Consider the following 20,013-nt stretch of genomic DNA (forward strand, 5'->3'; position numbering starts at 1 on the left):
GTGTGAAGGTCAGCGCACCTCATTCACAGCCATCTTAATTGTCCTGTTATCCATTTCAATCACCAAAGATTTGGGAAAGCCATGAATTGACCATAGTGACCCTTATGTCTGATTGTCCCACCTGCTCTCTGGTCAAGTAAAGCTCCATGAAATATAACTCATGAAATATACCCTTCAGAAGCCTTTGCTCTCACTGGCCTGGACACACTTGATCCTGACAATGGGTCTTTCTAAATGCAAGCCCTTTCTTTCTTCGTAAACATTAAGTGTTGTTTGGTTTTCCTACAAAAGCAGGTTTGGAGGAACGAGGCAAATTGTCACTCCTATTTGCGCTATGGCCATTTAGGCATTTTAATTATTCATAGTTTTTTATTAAAAATCTTTTTATTCCTTTGGGACACTTAGGAAAATCATGAAATATGTATTAAGAAAAAGATACAAGTTGTTTCAGAATATTTCAAATGAGGCTATTCATCTATGCCTCCAAACCCTACATCTCTCTCATTAATCAAACCGAAGTCTCGCATCCCCGTCTGTTACACATTGATAAGATGATTCCATCATCCAGCGCTGCCAGGGATGGAATACCACAGGCTGGGCATGCCCAGTTAACGGACACACATTCCATATGAAAACGGGTCTGTGCTGGAAGAACCTGATCGCGGAATTTTCCCCTTTACTGCATAATAAGTGGAGGAGGGGTGAATGGGTGGGTCTACTGCTCGTCCATAGTGTCCTTGAAAGAAGGGCTGTAGAAACCCCAATGAAACTGTGTCAACTTTTTAATCATCCTTGAAAGAGACTTCAAGCGCAAACATGTGATATGTTTTTTCACTGTCTCCTACCTGCCTCTTCCAAAATGCCCAGTAACCAATCACACTCCATGTACCAGTCCTATCTTATTTGGCACTGTAAAATTCTCCACCTATTCCATCTAAGAATTTGCTGATGTTTTTCTCAGGTCTGTCTACTACTGTGACTCTATCCTCCACTTCTATGACTGATGTTATTCTGGCCAGTGTGGAAGGTTCCATTACTCACACTCCCCCTTCTGTCGGATCTAATACAGCATCTTGGGGCTGAATTTTAACGGTCCCGGGCGGCGGGAATGGAGGCGAGGGCCCATTAAAATAATTGGGAGCTACATCAGTATGGCTCTCTGTCGCTGTCCTGCCGCTGGGGAGGTTTTCTAGGGGCGGGCCGTGAGGCAGATCAGCTGCCTGCTCCATTTTACGGGGTTGCTGGCATTTTACCGATGACGGAGCAGCCCCTCGCTGTGTGGCAAGAGCACCAGCTTCATGGGGAGGCGGGCTCCCCACAGCAGCCCAGGGACTGGGTGCAGGGAGGGGCCACTGGAGCCATGCAGAGAGTCCACAGCCCAAAAAGGGGGCCACAGGCACAAAAGGGAGGAGACCCCATGGCTCCAACGAAGCCCCTCACCCCCAGATGGGTTTCCCCTCCATCCCACAGAGCCTACCACCTTAAATTATATTTCTTAAGTAAATGTCCGAGTGCGCCTCCACCTCTCCCGGTGGGGCTGCTGAGGCTTCAGAGCTGCCAGCCCTCTGAGTGGGCTGGCTGCATCAGGAGCCTGCCCACCATTCTGAATTGGACAGCAGGCTTGCAGGCGGCCAATTAGGAGGCAAGTGCGTGCTTGGGACCCGTTTTTTGCCCCGACGTTGGGGTTCTGATGCCTGTGGTAAAATTCAACCCTTGGTTTCACCATGTCTGGCCTCTTCAGGCCTGCACTATGGGCCTGGATTCTGAGCCTTGACTTCAAAAAAATATGGTTTAATGTTAACAAAATTAGGCTTCAGTGCCATGCCTTTTCAGGTGTTAAATCCAATAGGGTTTGTAACAGCATCAGTGAAGTGAGCATACATTGAGATCCGAGAACATTGCAGAAACACAGTAGCCACGTTATCACAGGATACACGGTATTGTACTGGTTATGTTACTGGATGAATAATCCAGAAAGTTGAGCTAATAATCCAAGAGAATGTGAGTTTAAAACTCACAGTGGGATTTTTTTTTAATTGGAAATTAAAAATTAGTATCAATAAAAGCTGTGGGATTGATGTTCAAACCCAACTGCTTCACTAATGTCCTTTAGGGACGGAAACCTGCCAGTTTCGTCTACATGTGACTCCAGTCCCAAATAAATGTGTTTGACTCTTATCTCTGGTGCCTGAAGTTGGCCCATAAACACCAGTTGCCCATAATAAAACAACATAAAAGTGCTTTTACTAATGAATTGATTAGGCTGAGAGGAGGTCAGAGAGGTGAACCCTAGTGTTATTTATTTTATTACATGCAAGTAAAAGCAGACAACAGAAAGTATCTGGTGCTGGGTTGCTGATAATGCAACTTGTTTGAAGTTAAAACCAATTTGGTGGAGACAGATCAGGTTAATCGTGGCCTTTCACCTGAGTACGACTATCTTAATTATTCTGCAATAGAATTGTTTGTTTTTAAACAAAATGAGCCCCTATACTCTTTCCATCTTATCCAGTTTATGAATTTGGCCAGCATGGCACTGCCTTACAACCAATATGAAACTTAAAATCAAGCCAGGCACATCAAAAAAGGTGTACATAACAGCAAAATGGGCAGAAACTAATGATCTCTCTAACTTCTCTTCACTGTGCACGGTGATGTGCAGCCGTGTATGTGCACATCTTAAAGGGACTGATGCTTGGGCGCAGCCTGTTTGTTCCCTGTGCGGCACATTCCCGATTACTGCTCACCCATGTCCCCATGCACCGTAGAGGGAACGTTGGAAGGATCTCAGCACAACTAAATCCTTCCACAAATCACCCTCCTAGGTCAAAGGCTTTGAGATCTTTCCTTTTTGTAAAACGGATTGGTCTTCTAAGTTTAGATAACACACGTTTCATGAAAGTAAGTTTTCCTATCTCATGAGTGACTTAACATGTTTATTTTTCTTAGATTTCCTGCAACATAATTCCACAGCACCTATTTTCATGAACATTTTGTGGGACAGATTGATCCAAGCAAACTCACTAAATTTGTACCAATGTGGTCCAGAATGTGACATTTTGCTACATCAGACAAACTTCTTGAGACTGATAACCTTTTAATCATAACAGTTAAAACCTCGTACCTTGAATGAAGCGCTAGGGATTGAAATATCGGATGCAGGGTCTTTGGACTTCAGCCTGTTTATTTGGAAGAGCTAGCAAAAGAAGCAAAAATCAATTTAAGAAAAACTCCTCTGATGTATGTTTGAAATATCTCAGTTTAAATGCTGCCAGTGTAAGATGTTCCTGAGTAGCACACATAAGAACAGGAGTAGGCCATTCAGCCCTTCAATCCTGCACCACCATTCATTCTGTATGGCTGAACTGTATCTCATTTACCCTCCTTAGCTCCACATCCCGTGATACCCTTTAGCTGTTAAGGGATATGGGGCAAAGAAGGGTATACAGAGTTATGTGACAGATCAGCCATGATCTCACTGAATGGCAGAACAGGCCCAAGAGGCTAAATGGCTTCCTTCAGTTTCTATATTCCAGTGTGGAAAAGCCTGTCACTCTAGAATTGACCTTTATAGCCACTCCAGGCGCTGCTTCACAAACCACTGACCACCTCCAGGCGCGTATCCATTGTCTCTCGAGATAAGGAGGCCCAAAAGAAAGAATTCCAGTGTTCTCTCACCAAACAAAATCTATCAATCTCAGTCGTGAAATTTGTAATTGTCCTAGCCACACCATTGACATCCCCTCCTTCACCCAAAGGGCAGTGGAAATCTGTAACTATCTCTTCCAAAAAACTAAGATTGATAGATTTTTGTTTGGCAAGGGTATTAAGAGTTATAGAACCAAAGCAAATAGATGGAGTTAAGATATAGATCAACCATGGTCTAATTGAATGAAGAAACAGGCTCGAGGGACTGAATGGCCTACTCCTAATGTTCCTATGTTCCTGAATCTTTTCCCTTCCCTCCCTCCTTTAAGACTCCTTAAAACACAACCTTTAAGACCCAGCTCTTGGCCATACCTCCTAATCTCCTTGCCTTTGGCTCAGTGGCTGTTTTTTTTTTCCCTTATGGCTCTGTGAAGCATTTTGGGAGAGTTTCCTGTATTTAAAACGCAATATAAATATGAATTGTTGTTGTTGTGTGTCACCATTTCATCATTCAATTCAATGAGGGGCCTAGATAGAGTAAATAGGGATGACGTATTTACCCTAATAGAGGGATCAAAAACCAGCAGGCATAGATTAAAAGTAATTGGTAAAAGGATTAGAGGGGAGATGAGAAAACATTTTTTCACCCAGAGAGTGGTAGGGACCTGGAGCTCACTGCCTTGAAGGGTGGTTGAGGCAGAAACTCTCACCACATTTAAAAAGTGCTTGGATGTCTACTTGAAGAGCTGTGACCTGCAGGACTACGGACCTAGTGCAGGGAGGTGGGATGAAGTTGAGTAGCTCTTTGTTGGCTGGCACAGATACGATGGGCCAAATGACCTCCTTCTGTGTCGTAAATTTTCTATGATTCTAGGTAGCTTTCATGCTCTGGACATTTTGGAGGAGAATGTTACACTGAGTTTCTTTCCCCAATTTTTTACCTATCTGGCCTTCCCACACCACATACCCTGCAAAACAGGAGGGCACAGAAGTTCCATGGCAGTGGTCAAGGGCTCAGTCTCCCCTCCTTCATGATGGAGTCAGACCCGCATCTACTGCTCTGTAGTGCCTTATGCTTGCTCCAAATGTACCATGTCCGCTTTGTGTTTGATAAAAAGAAGTACAAATCAACTTAGAGGTGTTACTGTTTCTCAACTGAGTCCATATACAAAACATGGAAATTTAGCAAAGATAATTCTGAATCTAATTACAGAGCAGACACCTAATGCGGACCAATGCATCTGTCTGATTGATTCTAATGGAAGAATTGGGAACTCTGGCTCACTATAGTTCAAAATGGTCATCAGTAGACATGAACCTTCAAGTTTAACCTTCAAAATACACCTTTTTTAAATAAAGTACGTTGTGTATATAAACTACAGACATGTTCACAATTATAATATATTTCCCTCACATGGTTACCTCAGTTCATTCACAAGTTAATTTGAATTAGTCACTTTATTACTCTATGCTAGAGTACTTTTTGCACAATTAATTTTGCTGGAAAATATAAATAATCCATTTAATGAATAGATTGTTAGAAAGCAGTCAGCTAGATTCATTCAAGAAACATGCAGGCATAATAATGAAACAGTTTCAATCATGAATTAAGGTGCTGATCAATAAATTTTTATACAGTTGGCCTTTGTTTTGTGCTTAGGTCATTGTGATCCAGGGAAGCCTATTACAGAATTGAGAGGTTAGAGTCCTCCAATGCCTTGGTTTAAAAATTTTTATCCTTGTGTTCAAATCCTTCCACAGCCTCGCTCCTCCCTATGTCTGTTATCTTCTCCAGCCAGAATGGTTCCAGGGATGGACAATTTTAGTTGCAAGGTTAGGTTGGAAAATCTGGGTTTGTTCTTGTTGGAACAAAGAAGGTTGAGGGGATATTTGATAGAAGTGTACGAGATTATGACAGGTTCAGATAAGTTAGACAAGGAAAAGCTAATCCCATTAACAAATAGTACAAGGACTAGGGGACACTGATTGAAAATATTGGGCAAAAGATGCAGGGGGATCATGAGGAAGCACTTTTTTACACAGCGGGTTGTAATGACCTGGAACTCACTGCCCACGAGGATGGTGGAAGAGGAGACAATCAATGACTTCAGGAGGTAGTTGAATGGCCACCTGAGAGAAATAGACTACAGGGAATAGAGCCGGGGAGTAGGACTGACAGCGTAGCCCCACGGAGAGCCGCATGGACTTTATGGGCCGAATGGCCTCCTTCTGTGCTGTAAGTGACTCTATGATTCTATAAAAGACTCTATGACCCTACAACCCTCCAAATTCTCTGAGCTCCTCCAACTCTGGCCTTGTGCATCCTCCACTTCCTTAGCCCCAACATTGGCACTGTGCCTTCAGCTATCTAGGCCCCAAGCTCTGGAATTCCCTCACTAAGCCTCTCTCTCAGCATCTTTAAGACACTCCTTAATACCTACCTCTTTGACCAAGCTTTTGATCACATGTCCTAATGTCTGCCTCTTTGCCTCAGTGTCAAATTTTGTTTGATAACACTCCCAGTAAGGGTGCTATGTATATGCAGGTATGCAGGTTATTGTTTCCATTAGCAAGTAGACTGGAGAAAAGGAAGGGGGATAAAAGCTTGGGGCTGAATTTTCTGCCACCCCCCCTCCAAACGAAAGCAGGAACAGAGGTGTTGTGGGGGGGCCTCCGAAAATACTAGCACCGGCTAGCATGTCAGTTGCAAAATGCCATTCCCGGCACCGGCCATTTTGGGAGAGACGTGCTCGGGGTCCGGGAAGACCGCCCACTCCCATGAGGCAGGCAGGCAATTAAGTTTATTAATAGCTTTGTTAAAAGTAAGTTGAGAAGGCAGACTGGGATTTCCCAACGTGACGGGGGCAGATCGACTTACTGGAGGCAGGCACCCACCGGCAAGCCTCCAGGCCACCCTGCCTGGCTGGGTTGGGGTACAGCTGAAGACCACCCTGCAGAGGGGTTGCTCCCACCCAACAGTGGTGGCCTGGCTGCTTTTTGTGTTTTTTATTGAAGTTTCCAAAAAGTGGCTGAGAAGGCACCTCCTTGTTGAGGCGCCCTCCCAGTTACTTACCTTGTACTGCAGCCCGGGTGCTTGTCTGAAAATGGAAGGCCTCTGATTGACCCTCCAGCTCCGAGAGCCCGCAGGCCATCCTTAATTGGACTGGGAACCTGTCTGCACACCAAATAAGGGCTCACCCACTTGAAAATCTTGACTGTTGTCAGCTTCCCCACAGAGGCAGGTTTGTGAACCGAAAACAAATCCAGCTTCTGTTCCTGCCTCTGTGGCGAAAATTCAGCCTTTGGTCTCTGTCACTTATTATTAATGACATTTTTTAAATACATTTCCAGAGAGCAGATGTGGGAATCTCAGCCTTGACCATCACACCGGAGCGGGAGAGTGTTGTGGACTTCACCACCCGTTACATGGATTACTCGGTGGGATTCCTGCTGAAGAAGGCAGAGAAGACTGTCGACATGTTTGCTTGCCTGGCACCATTTGATTTTTCTCTGTGGGCGTGCATCGCTGGCACGGTGATATTGGTGGGCCTGTTAGTGTACCTGCTGAATTGGCTGAACCCGCCGAGGTTGCAGATGGGCTCCGTCACATCCACCACCTTGTACAACTCGATGTGGTTTGTCTACGGCTCCTTTGTTCAGCAAGGTAAGAGACCGTTACATTGTAACCTCACTTACAGCCCTCATCTTTGCTGCCATCTTCATTCAAAGACAAATCTTTCCACATTTATAATGCAAGCCCCCACATTCAGATCTGAGCTTAACATAATCTCTGCGACTATAATAAATCAAAAACAAAATGTTGGGACCCTTCAGCAGGTCTGGCTGCATCTGAGGAGAAAGAAACAGAGTTAACGTTTCAGGCCGGTGACCTTCCATTGGGACTTCAGAACACCAGGTTCTGATGAAAGGTCATCCACCCGGAATGTTAACTCTGTTTCTTTCTCCACAGATGCTGCCAGACATATTAACCTTTGCATTCCCTGCAGTTCAAACAAAAACACAGGGAGTCTGTGAAATTATCAGAGTGTTGAAGCTTTGTGAAAGGGATTTGTTCAGCTCCACATTTATCAGCTACCCTGATCGTGAGGCAATGCATGAATCTGAAAATGAACAATAGGAATGATGAGGCAAAGACAATAGCAGAGGCTGGTGGCCAAGAACTGCTGTTCACTTCAAGTTCCAGCTTTCTATTTTACTAGATGTCTGCGAGAAACTTCTTGCGAGCAATTCACGGCTTTTGAACTGCAAAGCCGCTTGATTGATGCAAAGTGCTATGTTTTTCCAGCACGACATTAACCTTCCTCACCTCCCATGTATCTCCAACAACAACTTGCATTTATATAGCACATTTAACGCAGTAAAGATTCCCAAGCACTCTGCAGCAGCGCTATCAAAGAAAATTTGACAGGGAGTCATGTGAGGAGACATTGGGGCAGGTGAGCAAAGAACAAAGAACAGTACAGCACAGGAACAGGCCATTCGGCCCTCCAAGCCTGCGCCGATCTTGATGCCTGTCTAAACTAAAACCTTCTGTACTTCCAGGGACCATATCCCTCTATTCCCATCCTATTCATGTATTTGTCAAGATGCCTCTTAAACATCGCTATGGTACCTGCTTCCACCACCTTCCCCGGCAACAAGTTCCAGGCACTCACCACCCTCTGTGTAAAGAACTTGCCTCGCACATCCCCTCTAAACTTTGCCCCTCGCAGCTTAAACCTATGTCCCCTAGTAACTGACTCTTGCACCCTGGGAAAAAGCTTCTGACTATCCACTCTGTCCATGCCGCTCATAACTTTGTAAACCTCTATCATGTCGCCCCTCCACCTCCGTCGTTCCAGTGAAAACAATCCGAGTTTATCCAACCTCTCCTCATAGCTAATGCCCTCCAGACCAGGCAACATCCTGGTAAACCTCTTCTGTACCCTCTCCAAAGTGTAGTGTGGCAACCAGAATTGCATGCAATATTCTAAGTGTGGCCTAACTAAAGTTCTGTACAGCTGCAGCATGACTTGCCAATTTTTATACTTTTTGCCCCGACCAATGAAGGCAAGCATGCCGTATGCCTTCTTGACTACCTTACCCACCTGCGTTGCCACTTTCAGTGACCTGTGGACCTGTTCGCCCAGATCTCTCTGCCTGTCAATACTCCTAAGGGTTCTGCCATTTACTGTATACTTCCCACCTGCATTAGATCTTCCAAAATGCATTACCTCACATTTGTCCGGATTAAACTCCATCTGCCATTTCTCCGCCCAAGTCTCCAACCGATCTATATCCTGCAAAGTACAGCAAGTACAGAGCCAGGTAAAATTGTAGGGGGAGGAAAGAACAAAAGAAAAGGTTTGTCACATGGTAGAGAGCAGAAAGGATTAAATGACAAAAGGAATAATGGTGCAAAAGCAAAATACTGCAAATGCTGGAAATCTGAAATAAAAACAGAGAATGCTGGAAATACTCAGCAGGTCAGGCTGCATCTGTGGAGAAAGAGTTTCAGATCAATGGACCTTTCATCAGAACTGATAATGGTGAAAGGCAAAAAGGGGCAGTAATGGGACAAATAAAGAAACAGTGGAGGTGTAAATGGCAACAGCAAAACCATTACCAGTACTGCTGTCCGAAAAATGGGAGCGGTGGATACTATCTAATTCGTTTAACATAATGTTGAGGCTGGAATGGCTGTAAAGTGGCTAATTGAAAGATGAGGTGCTGTTCCTCAAGCTTGCATGGACTTTTATTGGAACAGTGTAGAAGGCTAGAGGACAGAGCGGTCAGTTTGGAAGTCAGGTGATAAAATAGTTTCATTGACTTCCTTCTTGCAGCTACTCGGTTTCAGTTCATCCACCGTAAGTTTATTAACTCAGCATTTGTCCTGAATTTTCCTTTCACACACAGTAACAAGAAAGGGTTTCACGCCAAGCACTTTAAACCGCTGTGATGTGAAACTCCCGCTTCGCAGCCAAGGGGGAGTCTATGATCAAGTGGGTGCAAGACTTTCTTTTGAACTACTGTGGGAATTGCTCGATCTGCCGTGCCTATCTGTACTGCTTTGGGCAGACTTTGCTGCTAATCTGTAACAAATAGCACACTGTGGTTCTGTTGTGAGTGGTGGCAGTAACCATTCTCCAGGGCAGTCACAACCTGTCTTGACCAACACGTGTCACCCTCTGCAATCAGCGCAAAGCAAATGTCCCAACCCTGCCAGGGGACAGCAAACCGTGGCGATTGACTCATCGAGAACAACAAAGCGACAAGTGGTCGCCGTGTTGGTCCCACCTGCTTTTTGAGTGCCTCCCATTCCCAGCAGGGATCTGGGAATATAACTTCAGATGGGAATTGGCACTTGGAGCAGGAGCGACTGAATAGGTGGGAAAAGAGCTTGGAAAAAATGAGGGATTCACATGGACAAACAAGCAATCATACATGTCCTTAATTGCGCAAGTGAAAGTATATTGTCATCAAGAAGTGATTTTTATCAGAAACTGTATTGAAAATACAGTAGCCTTAACAAGTCCACATCTCATCAATACATAGTATACTAGCCAACCAAATCACTTCTCATCGAATTTCATTATATAGAATTACTTCAGTCTGTGCAAATATTTATCTTACCCTGAGATAGCAGTGTTCAGAGCATTTGAACATATTATACTTTGTTTCCATCATTTTATCTGAAACAGCAGTTGTCTGCACATCAACTGAAATTTGCATTTAATTTCCCCTGAGGATGTTTTCCAATGTTGTCATTTAAAAAAAGAAATGGGAAATCTGATTTGAACAAATCTTGAGAAAATAGATGTTTTTTTTGTGCAAGATGCCCAAGTGTATATTGGTGCTTTCTCAACAGCTACTTCTCACACATTTCAGGAAATTCCACATCTAAATTCTTCCAACTGACCCTTCAGTTAGCAGCTTTAGTCACGTCACTTGTTAAGTTGCACAGGCCTGCAGTTTCGAAATGAGCAACTTAGTTTCTTCTGATGGATAAGGTAAAAGAAAGACTTGCATTTATATAGTGTCTTTCACAACTTCAGGACATCCCAAAGCGTTTTACAGCCAATGAAGTACCTTTTGAAATGTAGTCACTGTTGTGATATCAGAAACACAGCAGCCAATTAGTGCACAACAAGCAATGTGATAATGACCAGATAATCTGTATTTGCGTTGTTGATTGAGGGATAAATATTGGCCAGGACACCAGGGAGAACTCCCCCTGCTCTTCTTTGAAATAATGCCATGGGATCTTTCACATCTGCCTTAGAAAGCAGACAGCACCTCATTTTAATGTTTCATCTGATAGACAGCACCTCTAACAGTGCAGCACTCCCTCAAAACTGCACTGGAATGTCAACGTAGATTTTTGTGCTCAAAGCTTTGGAGTGGGACGTGAACCCAGAACCTTCTGACTCAGAGACAAGAGTGCTATCAACTGAACAACTGCAAGGGGATGTTAACCTAGTAGGAAGCGCCCAACAGATTATCCATCTGTGTTTCATCCTATAGACCCCTACAAAAATTGATTTTTTTTATATTCAATCATGGGCTTTGCTGGTGAGGCCAACATTCTTACTCCCTGTACTAAATCTCACACATTTAATCTATTGTTCCTTCAATCAATGAAAACAGTGCGTTTCTCTCTTTCAACCTTTGGTCATTTTAAGCATCTCAGTGCTTAGCACCGCAGCCTCATAGCTCCAGCGACCCGGGTTCAATTCTGGGTACTGCCTGTGTGGAGTTTGCAAGTTCTCCCTGTGTCTGCATGGGTTTCCTCCGGGTGCTCCGGTTTCCTCTCACAGCCAAAAGACTTGCAGGTTGATAGGTAAATTGACCATTATAAATTGCCCCTAGTATAGGTAGGTGGTAGGGGAATACAGGGACAGGTGAGGATGTGGTAGGAAGATGGGATTAGTGTAGGATTAGTATAAATGGGTGGTTAATGGTCGGCACAGACTCGGTGGGCCGCAGGGCCTGTTTCAGTGCTGTATCTCTAAATCAAATTCAAAATCAAACCTGGGCTGGAATTTGATACACCCACACCCTCCCCGCCCCCTCCAGCCTGGGCTAGGAGGGAGGGAGGTGCATAAAATAGGGTGGGAAACTAGGGTGCTATGCCCATCGCCTACCCTCCCTGCTGCTATTTTATCAGCGGCAGGGAAGTGGCAGACGGCCTGCCCACCCTTAGGCTAATTGAGGCCCTTAGTGGCCAATTAATTGCCACTAAGGGGCCTTTTCCCACCAAAATACCAACAGCCAACTGGAACTTCGGCACCTGAGGAGACTGCCTAGCATTACATGGCGGTCTCCTTGCAAGCTGCGGTGGCGGGGGGGGGGGGGGGGCCTCCTGATCAAGGACTCTGATCCCCATGGAGGGCTCCAAAGCAGCACATGCCGCACACCCCTCCCCCGCTGTCAAAATGATCCCCCCCCCTCCCCTCCCCCCACCGCCATTCGCCGGGGCCTAGACGATTGTCCCTGGCAAGGCCCAACCACCCCGTTACCTTTTCCGAGACTGGCATTTTCGCTCCTCTTCGTGCCGGAACTGATTGGCTGGCAGCACTTGGAGACGGCTGCCTCTTTGGGGCGAAAGCACCGACTGAAGCCAATTAATGGCCTGAGTCATGCAAAATAGAAACAACGCTTTTCAGCCGGTGGGTGGGGCCACCGCCTTACCATTAAATTATGGCCTTCCTCTGAATCCCCTCTATCCGAATGACAACTGGCCCAGTTTCTCAAATCTTTCCTCACATTTGCATTTCCTCATACAAGGCAAATACTTACACCATATACTATATTCATACCATTTCCTCATACCTTACTCACACCCTAGTGAATCTGCAGAAAAACAATATAACTTAAAATACCAACCTTCTACTGACCCCAGTGAAATTACAGATTAAAAAGTAATACTTGTTGACAGATTAGCTGTATTTTGGTATTTCTGGTTTTCCCGCAGTCAATTGTGATGACATATTACCAATCGGACTTCTCAAAATTCACTGTGCTACCTGATCTGACATTATTGGTGACTATTAATTGTGTCTGGCAAATGTCACTGCAGCAGCAGAGACAACGTTAAACATTGTCAAAAGTGTTTAACATGGATGGGGATGGTCCGTGCTGAGGCTATTCACATTGTAGTTCACTGAATCTTATTTGGAAATTGAATATTTTTCACTGAAATTGTGCTGGATCTCATTAGTGTGCATCTCCTCAGCTGGTGATAACTCATTGACTCCAACAAATTGTGCATTGTTAGTTTAATTTACTTAAAAGATCTAAGTAGTCTAACCCCTGATTGTCTTGTCAGTCTTTGAGGGAAACGATTGGCTCCACTTTATAGATTTTTATAAAATTGGCAGACATTTTTCAGTTGTCTTATCCCAACTGGTGTTTATTATTCATCAAATGCCAAAGCACCTTCTTCCAAACTTGTTGAGAACAGTATGATAGTGAAAGCCATTGGAGGTTGGGCAGGCAGTTTTGGCTTTGCAAACACAGTGGGCAGAATTTTACCCATGCAGGGAATGGAGATGGGGGCAGGGCGGGGGGCGGGGGTGAACTGGTAAAATAGTGGGGTGCTGTTTCGGGACAGGTTCCCAGTGCAGTCCTGCCACCACTCCAAGGAGGCGGCCAGCCTACTTGCATAATTAAAAGCCCTGTTAATGGCCAATTTATGGGGCCGCTGGCATTTGCTGATGGTGGGGCCGCCCTGCTGCCTGGGGAGGCCGCCATCTTCATGGAGGCAGCTTCGCTGTGGCATCCCAGGGACCATCAGAGCCAGAGGGCACCTCTGCAAACCCAAGGGGTTTCCCCTCCATCCCGCAAGGGCCAACCACCCTCAGCCCATGAAATTTTAATTTTTGCATAATTTTGAGGCACCCCTGAGTTCTCATGGCTGCCTAAACAGTGCTCACCTCTCTCCGTGGTGCTGCTGAGGATTCAGCATTGCTGGTCTTCTGCTTGCGCCAGCAGTATTGGGAACCTGCCTGCCATCCTTAATTGAATGGCAAGCCTCCATTTGACCACCAAGCTGGTCCCATTGTCCACTTTTCAGCTCAATGTTGGGGTCCCACAGCCTGCAGTAAAATTTAGCCCACTCATTCTGGCTTTGAGTGATTGCGAATAGGTGAATAGGCAGCCTGTTTTACATCTCTCCTCATTTTAATTTTCATTGGTGTCCTAAACCAAGGCTTGAACCCTGCTGATTGCAGAGGTGAGAGTGCTATCACAAAGTCAAGATGACACATAGGTTTTGCTGTATGCCAGAGAGATATGATTGGGGTTATTTTTCTACTTTGTTTTCATGGGCAAGCACGTAGAAAATGGTGACACGCACTGCACACAAGTTATGACCACTTAAAATGATGATTGTAATGATGCTACCTGTGTATTAGGATGTCTGATTTGCATTCTTGCAAGCAAAGCTTGCTACTTGGGAAAGTTGAGAAATTTCCCCTGAGTTGATGCATAAGAATTACAAGAAGACAAAACAGGCTATTCTTTTTCTTCATTCATGCAAAGGGTGTGGGTGTCACTGGCAAGGCCAGCACTTGTTGCCCAACCCTAATTGCCCTTGAGAAGGTGGTGCTCAGCCACCTTCCTGAACAGCTGGAATCCATGTAGATTTTTTTCAATTTTTTCATGGAATGTGGACGTCACTGGGAAGGCCAGCATTTGTTGCCCATCCACAATTGCTCTTGACAACTGAATGGCTTGCTAGGACATTTCAAAGGGTAGTTAAATGTCAACCAGAATGTTGTGGGTTTGGAGTCGTATATAGGTCAGAGCAGATAAGGATGGCAGATTTCCTTCCGTAAAGGACATTAATCAAGCAGTTAGATTTTTACGTTGGGTCCAGTAGTTTCACGGTCACCATTACTAATATTAGAATTATTTAATTAACTGAACTTAAATCCCCAATGTATTTTACATTATATTGTTTGTTGATATTTCTGTCTGTTTGAATGGATGTATCTGTTGAATGTGAAGCATGTGGGGATTGAATGGGTTACCACATTATCCTTTTACTTCTGAGGCCAGAGTTCTAACACAGTGGTGCAGTGGTTAGCACCGCAGCCTCACAGCTGCAGCGACCCGGGTTCAATTCCGGGTACTGCCTGTGTGGAGTTTGCAAGTTCTCCCTGTGTCTGCGTGGGTTTTCTCCGGGTGCTCCGGTTTCCTCCCACATGCCAAAGACTTGCAGGTTGATAGGTAAATTGGCCATTAGCAATTGCCCCTAGTATAGGTAGGTGGTAGGGAAATAAACGGTCAGTTGCGGATGTGGTAGGAATATGGAATTAGTGTAGGATTAGTATAAATGGAAGTGGTTCAAGAGTTCACCTACCTAGGCTCAACTATCACCAGTAACCTGTCTCTAGATGCAGAAATCAACAAGCGCATGGGTAAGGCTTCCACTGCTATGTTCAGACTGGCCAAGAGAGTGTGGGAAAATGGCGCACTGACACGGAACACAAAAGTCCGAGTGTATCAGGCCTGTGTCCTCAGTACCTTGCTCTACGGCAGCGAGGCCTGGACAACGTATGCCAGCCAAGAGCGACGTCTCAATTCATTCCATCTTCGCTGCCTTCGGAGAATACTTGGCATCAGGTGGCAGGACTATATCTCCAACACAGAAGTCCTTGAAGCGGCCAACATCCCCAGCTTATACACACTACTGAGTCAGCGGCGCTTGAGATGGCTTGGCCATGTGAGCCGCATGGAAGATGGCAGGATCCCCAAAGACACATTGTACAGCGAGCTCGCCACTGGTATCAGACCCACCGGCCGTCCATGTCTCCGTTATAAAGACGTCTGCAAACGCGACATGAAATCGTGTGACATTGATCACAAGTCGTGGGAGTCAGTTGCCAGCATTCGCCAGAGCTGGCGGGCAGCCATAAAGACAGGGCTAAATTGTGGCGAGTCGAAGAGACTTAGTAGTTGGCAGGAAAAAAGACAGAGGCGCAAGGGGAGAGCCAACTGTGCAACAGCCCCAACAAACAAATTTCTCTGCAGCACCTGTGGAAGAGCCTGTCACTCCAGAATTGGCCTTTATAGCCACTCCAGGCGCTGCTTCACAAACCACTGACCACCTCCAGGCGCGTATCCATTGTCTCTCGAGATAAGGAGGCCCAAAAGAAGTATAAATGGGTGGTTGATGGTCGGCACAGACTCGGTGGGCCGCAGGGCCTGTTTCAGTGCTGTATCTCTAAACAAAAACTGGGAGTGCTGGAGTGAAATTTCCTTCCCTTAGCTAGTTAGTTATTCAGTGGTAATTGGGATCAATTTTGTCTATCTTTGCTTATCAGTAATTGGTATCAAAATGTGATTGGAGTCCTGACTATCCTGTTAACAGCGATACAAACATACAATTAGGAGCAGAAGTAGGTCCCTCCGCCCCTCAAGCCTGCTCCAGCATTCAGTAAGATCATGGCTAATCTTATTCCTATGTTATGTGTTGGATCCCATTAGTTGCACAAAGAGAGACGAAGTCCGACTGTAGCTTTAAGAAACTTTATTGCAGTACTTCTTGGTTACATCATCAGCAAAGCAAATTACAACAACACCTTTGCCTCCACCTTTCTCCGGGATGGTGCAGGGAAATCAAGCCTTTCTTATAGTTCTTCATACACATCAGTGACACCCCCTTTATGATCCCAATTGGTTTACAAACTTTGCAGTTTTTTGGTGTCATGGCCTGATTGGGGTCCTGCCTTGTCAATTTGTTTTTAACTTCTTACTTCCTTTTCTCATCCCCCTTATCTGCTTGTGAACCATTAGGCTGACTGTTATACAAAGGGTTATTATTAAGCAGCCTGCAGCTGTCCTGCTAGTTTTGCTTGCTAGTCTACTCCTACCGATAAGCTGTCTGTGCAGCCCTGAAACTATGAAGTCATTCTGATAAGCTGCCCCTACAGGACTGAATGGGCTACTATTAATTTCTGATAAGCTGTCTGCTGAAGCTCTAAAGTTAGTTTATTAGTAGTACATGATTGATTAATTATTTCACCTTAAATGTCCCCATATTATTCTGTTCTCGAAAATTCTGTTCCCACATTATATTTCCTACATTACAACAGTGGCTACACTTCAAAAGTGGCTGTAAAGCGCTTTGTGACATTCTGAGGTTGTGATAGTTGCTATATAAATGAAAGTCTTTTTTTATTTCTGTGTGACTCTATCATGTCCCCAGCCTGCTTTGCTTCCCCAAGGACCCCTATTTCTTTCTATTGGCTGGCGGTTAGGCAGAGGATTGGCACTGGTGCTGAGATTGTCGAGCATAAAATGCCGAAGACAATCCCATGTCTTATAAATGATATTCAGAAAGGAAATGACTTCGGACAGATATTAGCAAATGTCAATGATCAAATTATTGGCTTTTCCAAAGGCTGCCATCTAACCTTGCTGGCTGGCATAAGCATCTGAATGAAGTAATCTAAAACGCAATTATAACGGCATTGAATTGACCAAATATAGCGACACAATTTTCTGTTTTTATTTCCCATGTAACAGCTTGCTGCCTGGAAACTGTCGAGTGATAATGTGAAAGTAACACACAGTGAGTTGCAACATGAGGCTCAGCAAAGGAAATTTCTTTCGCCTTTGATAATATCGCTTTCAATTTCCCTGTCCTTATACCATTAGGCACAATGTTTCTTGCGTAAATTGGATTCTTGCACTTTTGTACATTCGTATCATCTGGAGGCCCATTGCAGTCTGCATAACAAAGAACCTCCTGCTTGCAACACAGCATTGGTAACATCAGTTAAAATTAGGATTGAGGAATACAATCAAAAAGAAAGGTCTGGATCAAAGGCCCATTTTAACACCTGGAGCCAGTGTTTATTTTGCCAGAGTAAACCACATCAAACCCAGTTCCTTTTTGAAACCAAACCCAGCAACATGTCACTCTGAAACAAGTGAGAGAAGGCGTGGGCATGCAAGTTGGGAAAATATTAGAAGGATTTATACATTGACCATTGCACAAAGGAGAAAGAACTTGTATTCCTATAGTGCCTGTGGAATCTACAGGATGTCTCACAGCATTTCACAGCCAACTATTTACTTTGTAGACCAACATGGAACTCAATTTATACACAGCAAGGTCCCGCAGACAACAGTGAGATAAATAATCCGTTCCTTTCTTAGTGATGTTGATTGAGGGAGGAATGTTATCCAGGACACCAGTGCCAGGGAATCTTTTACATCCACCAGAACATGCAAATGGGGTCTTAGTTTCAGATTTAGTCCAAAAAAAAGCACCTTTGACAATGCAGCACTCCCTCAGCACTTTCACTGAATTATCAGCCTAGATAATGTGCTCAAGTTCATGAAGTGGGACTTAAACCCCAAACTTGCTGGCTGCAAGGCAAGAATTCTACCACACAGAGCCAAGCTGACATTTGAAGCAATATTCACTATTCGGACATCCTTATCAGATTTCATAAAAGTAAAACTAATTGAGTTTGACAATTATTTATGATTGTTTCATACCAGTGACTAAAGTTTCAAACAATAGGTCCCAAAATGCCTTTAGATGTCTGTTAAAGTTAGATTTGTGATTATTACATCACATCAATCATTCCCATAGCCATTAAACCTTATTGCCAAACTATTGGAATCATGATGGCACATCTTGTGAATGTGCAATCAATCAGTAATACACACAGGTACAAAGAACCATTGTTAGGCTCAGCTACTGAACCACTTACAAGAATTGCTGTATTTGTCATGCATTTCATTTAAACAGCACAATTTAATTTCTGGGTACAATTAGCAAAGTAGAGAATTATAGTCTGAATGGGAAGCTCTGTCCAACAGGTAACAAAATCCTGATTTAAAGGAGTGCATTAAATAGGTTGAATGGTCATTTCTCATTTCTAAACTTCTTCACTTGTGACATTTAATTGCATGAGATAGGCAACACTGCAGTAAATCAGGATTATTTATGAATGAATACCTAGTAATGCATGCTCATAAATAGTGCCAGTTCAACTCAGTGGCTATACTCTTGCTTCTGGCTGCAAAGGTCATGAGGTCAAGCCCCAGTTCAGTGGCTTCAGCACATATTCTAGGTTGACAGTACAGCACTGATGGAATGCTATAATCTTGAGGTCTTAAACTGAGGCCCTGCCTGTTCGTTTGGGCATAAAAGATCCCATGTTATTATTTAAAGAAGCACTGTTCAGGTGGTCTGGTCAATATCTGTCCTTCAACCAATAACATCAAAACAGATTAAAGTGTTATTTCTCTCACAGTTGTGGAAACTTCCTGTGCTCTTATTGGCTGTTGCCTTTGCCTACTTAACAATTAGTATATTTCAGAAGCAATTCATTGGGTGTTGAGCACTTAGGAATGGTCTTGGGTTATGAAAGGCTCTATATATATATATATATATATATATATGAAAGTTCTTTCATTCTCTCCTCTCTGATTCAGAAAGTTGCAGGTTCAACTCCCACTGCAGCCACTTGAGTACATAATCATGGCTGACACTTCAGTGCATGCACTGATTGTTGCATTGTTCGAGGTGCTGTCTTTCAGATGAGAAATAAATTCAAAGGCCCCATCTGGCTGAATGTAAAAGATTCGATGGAACTACACAAAGAATATCAGGGGAGTTCATCTAGTTTCCTAACCAATGTTTTCCCCTCAGCCAAAAAAACAATTTGGTCTGGTTGGAACCCAGCTCACCGAGTGTGAATGAGACGGATGACTAGTTAAAATAACAGTCGGCGTGCTCTCAGCACGTCCCCGAATTGTTTCCGCTATCTGCCATCTTTACTCAGCAGAAAACACGTTCAGAAAGTACCCCGCCCCGGCGGGGGAGGCACAGCATGGGCTGGAGGGATGTGACTATTTAACATTCAAAAGTCGCAACCTGATGATGTCATTGGCACTGCCTCGCAATTTTAAAGTAACAAAATCGGGAGATCTGCAAGTGAAACCTACAGGGAGGCTGTGACTATGCTCGTAGAGTGCGCTGATGACATGTTACTATGCAGTCTGAGCCGCCATCTTTGTTTCTTTGCAGTCTTTGTGGCAGTTAGAATGTGCTATTTTATAGCCTCTGTCAGGCTACAGAATTTAATGTCAGATTGAATGATTGAATTTGTCTTCTGTCAGGTGAAATAACAATACTATAGTCATCAAATCAGGTAAAATAATGATATTATAGTGCACATCAAATGGAGTAACTAGATCATAATCATGCGGAATAATTCTATCATCTCCTTTGTCAGACAGAATAACTATCTTACACTCAATGTCAGGTGAAATACCAATGAGTTTTTCATCCTTTATGTCTGGGTTGTCATTAAACAAGCCAGTCTGGGGAAAAAAACC

General features: G+C 44.1%; 1 protein-coding gene across 2 annotated transcripts in view; it reads left to right on the top strand.

Annotated features, from left to right (window-relative positions):
• Window positions 1–20,013, top strand: part of grid2 (glutamate receptor, ionotropic, delta 2) — an 894,599-nt gene that overhangs the window by 703,714 nt on the left and 170,872 nt on the right. For both annotated transcript variants that reach the window (XM_068045980.1, XM_068045987.1), the window contains one exon: window positions 7,000–7,312. In XM_068045980.1, coding sequence (XP_067902081.1) covers window positions 7,000–7,312 — 313 coding nt within the window. The remainder of the gene's footprint in view (window positions 1–6,999; window positions 7,313–20,013) is intronic.

This window comes from Heterodontus francisci, chromosome 1 (genome assembly GCF_036365525.1).
Source record: "Heterodontus francisci isolate sHetFra1 chromosome 1, sHetFra1.hap1, whole genome shotgun sequence".
NCBI lineage: Eukaryota > Metazoa > Chordata > Chondrichthyes > Heterodontiformes > Heterodontidae > Heterodontus > Heterodontus francisci.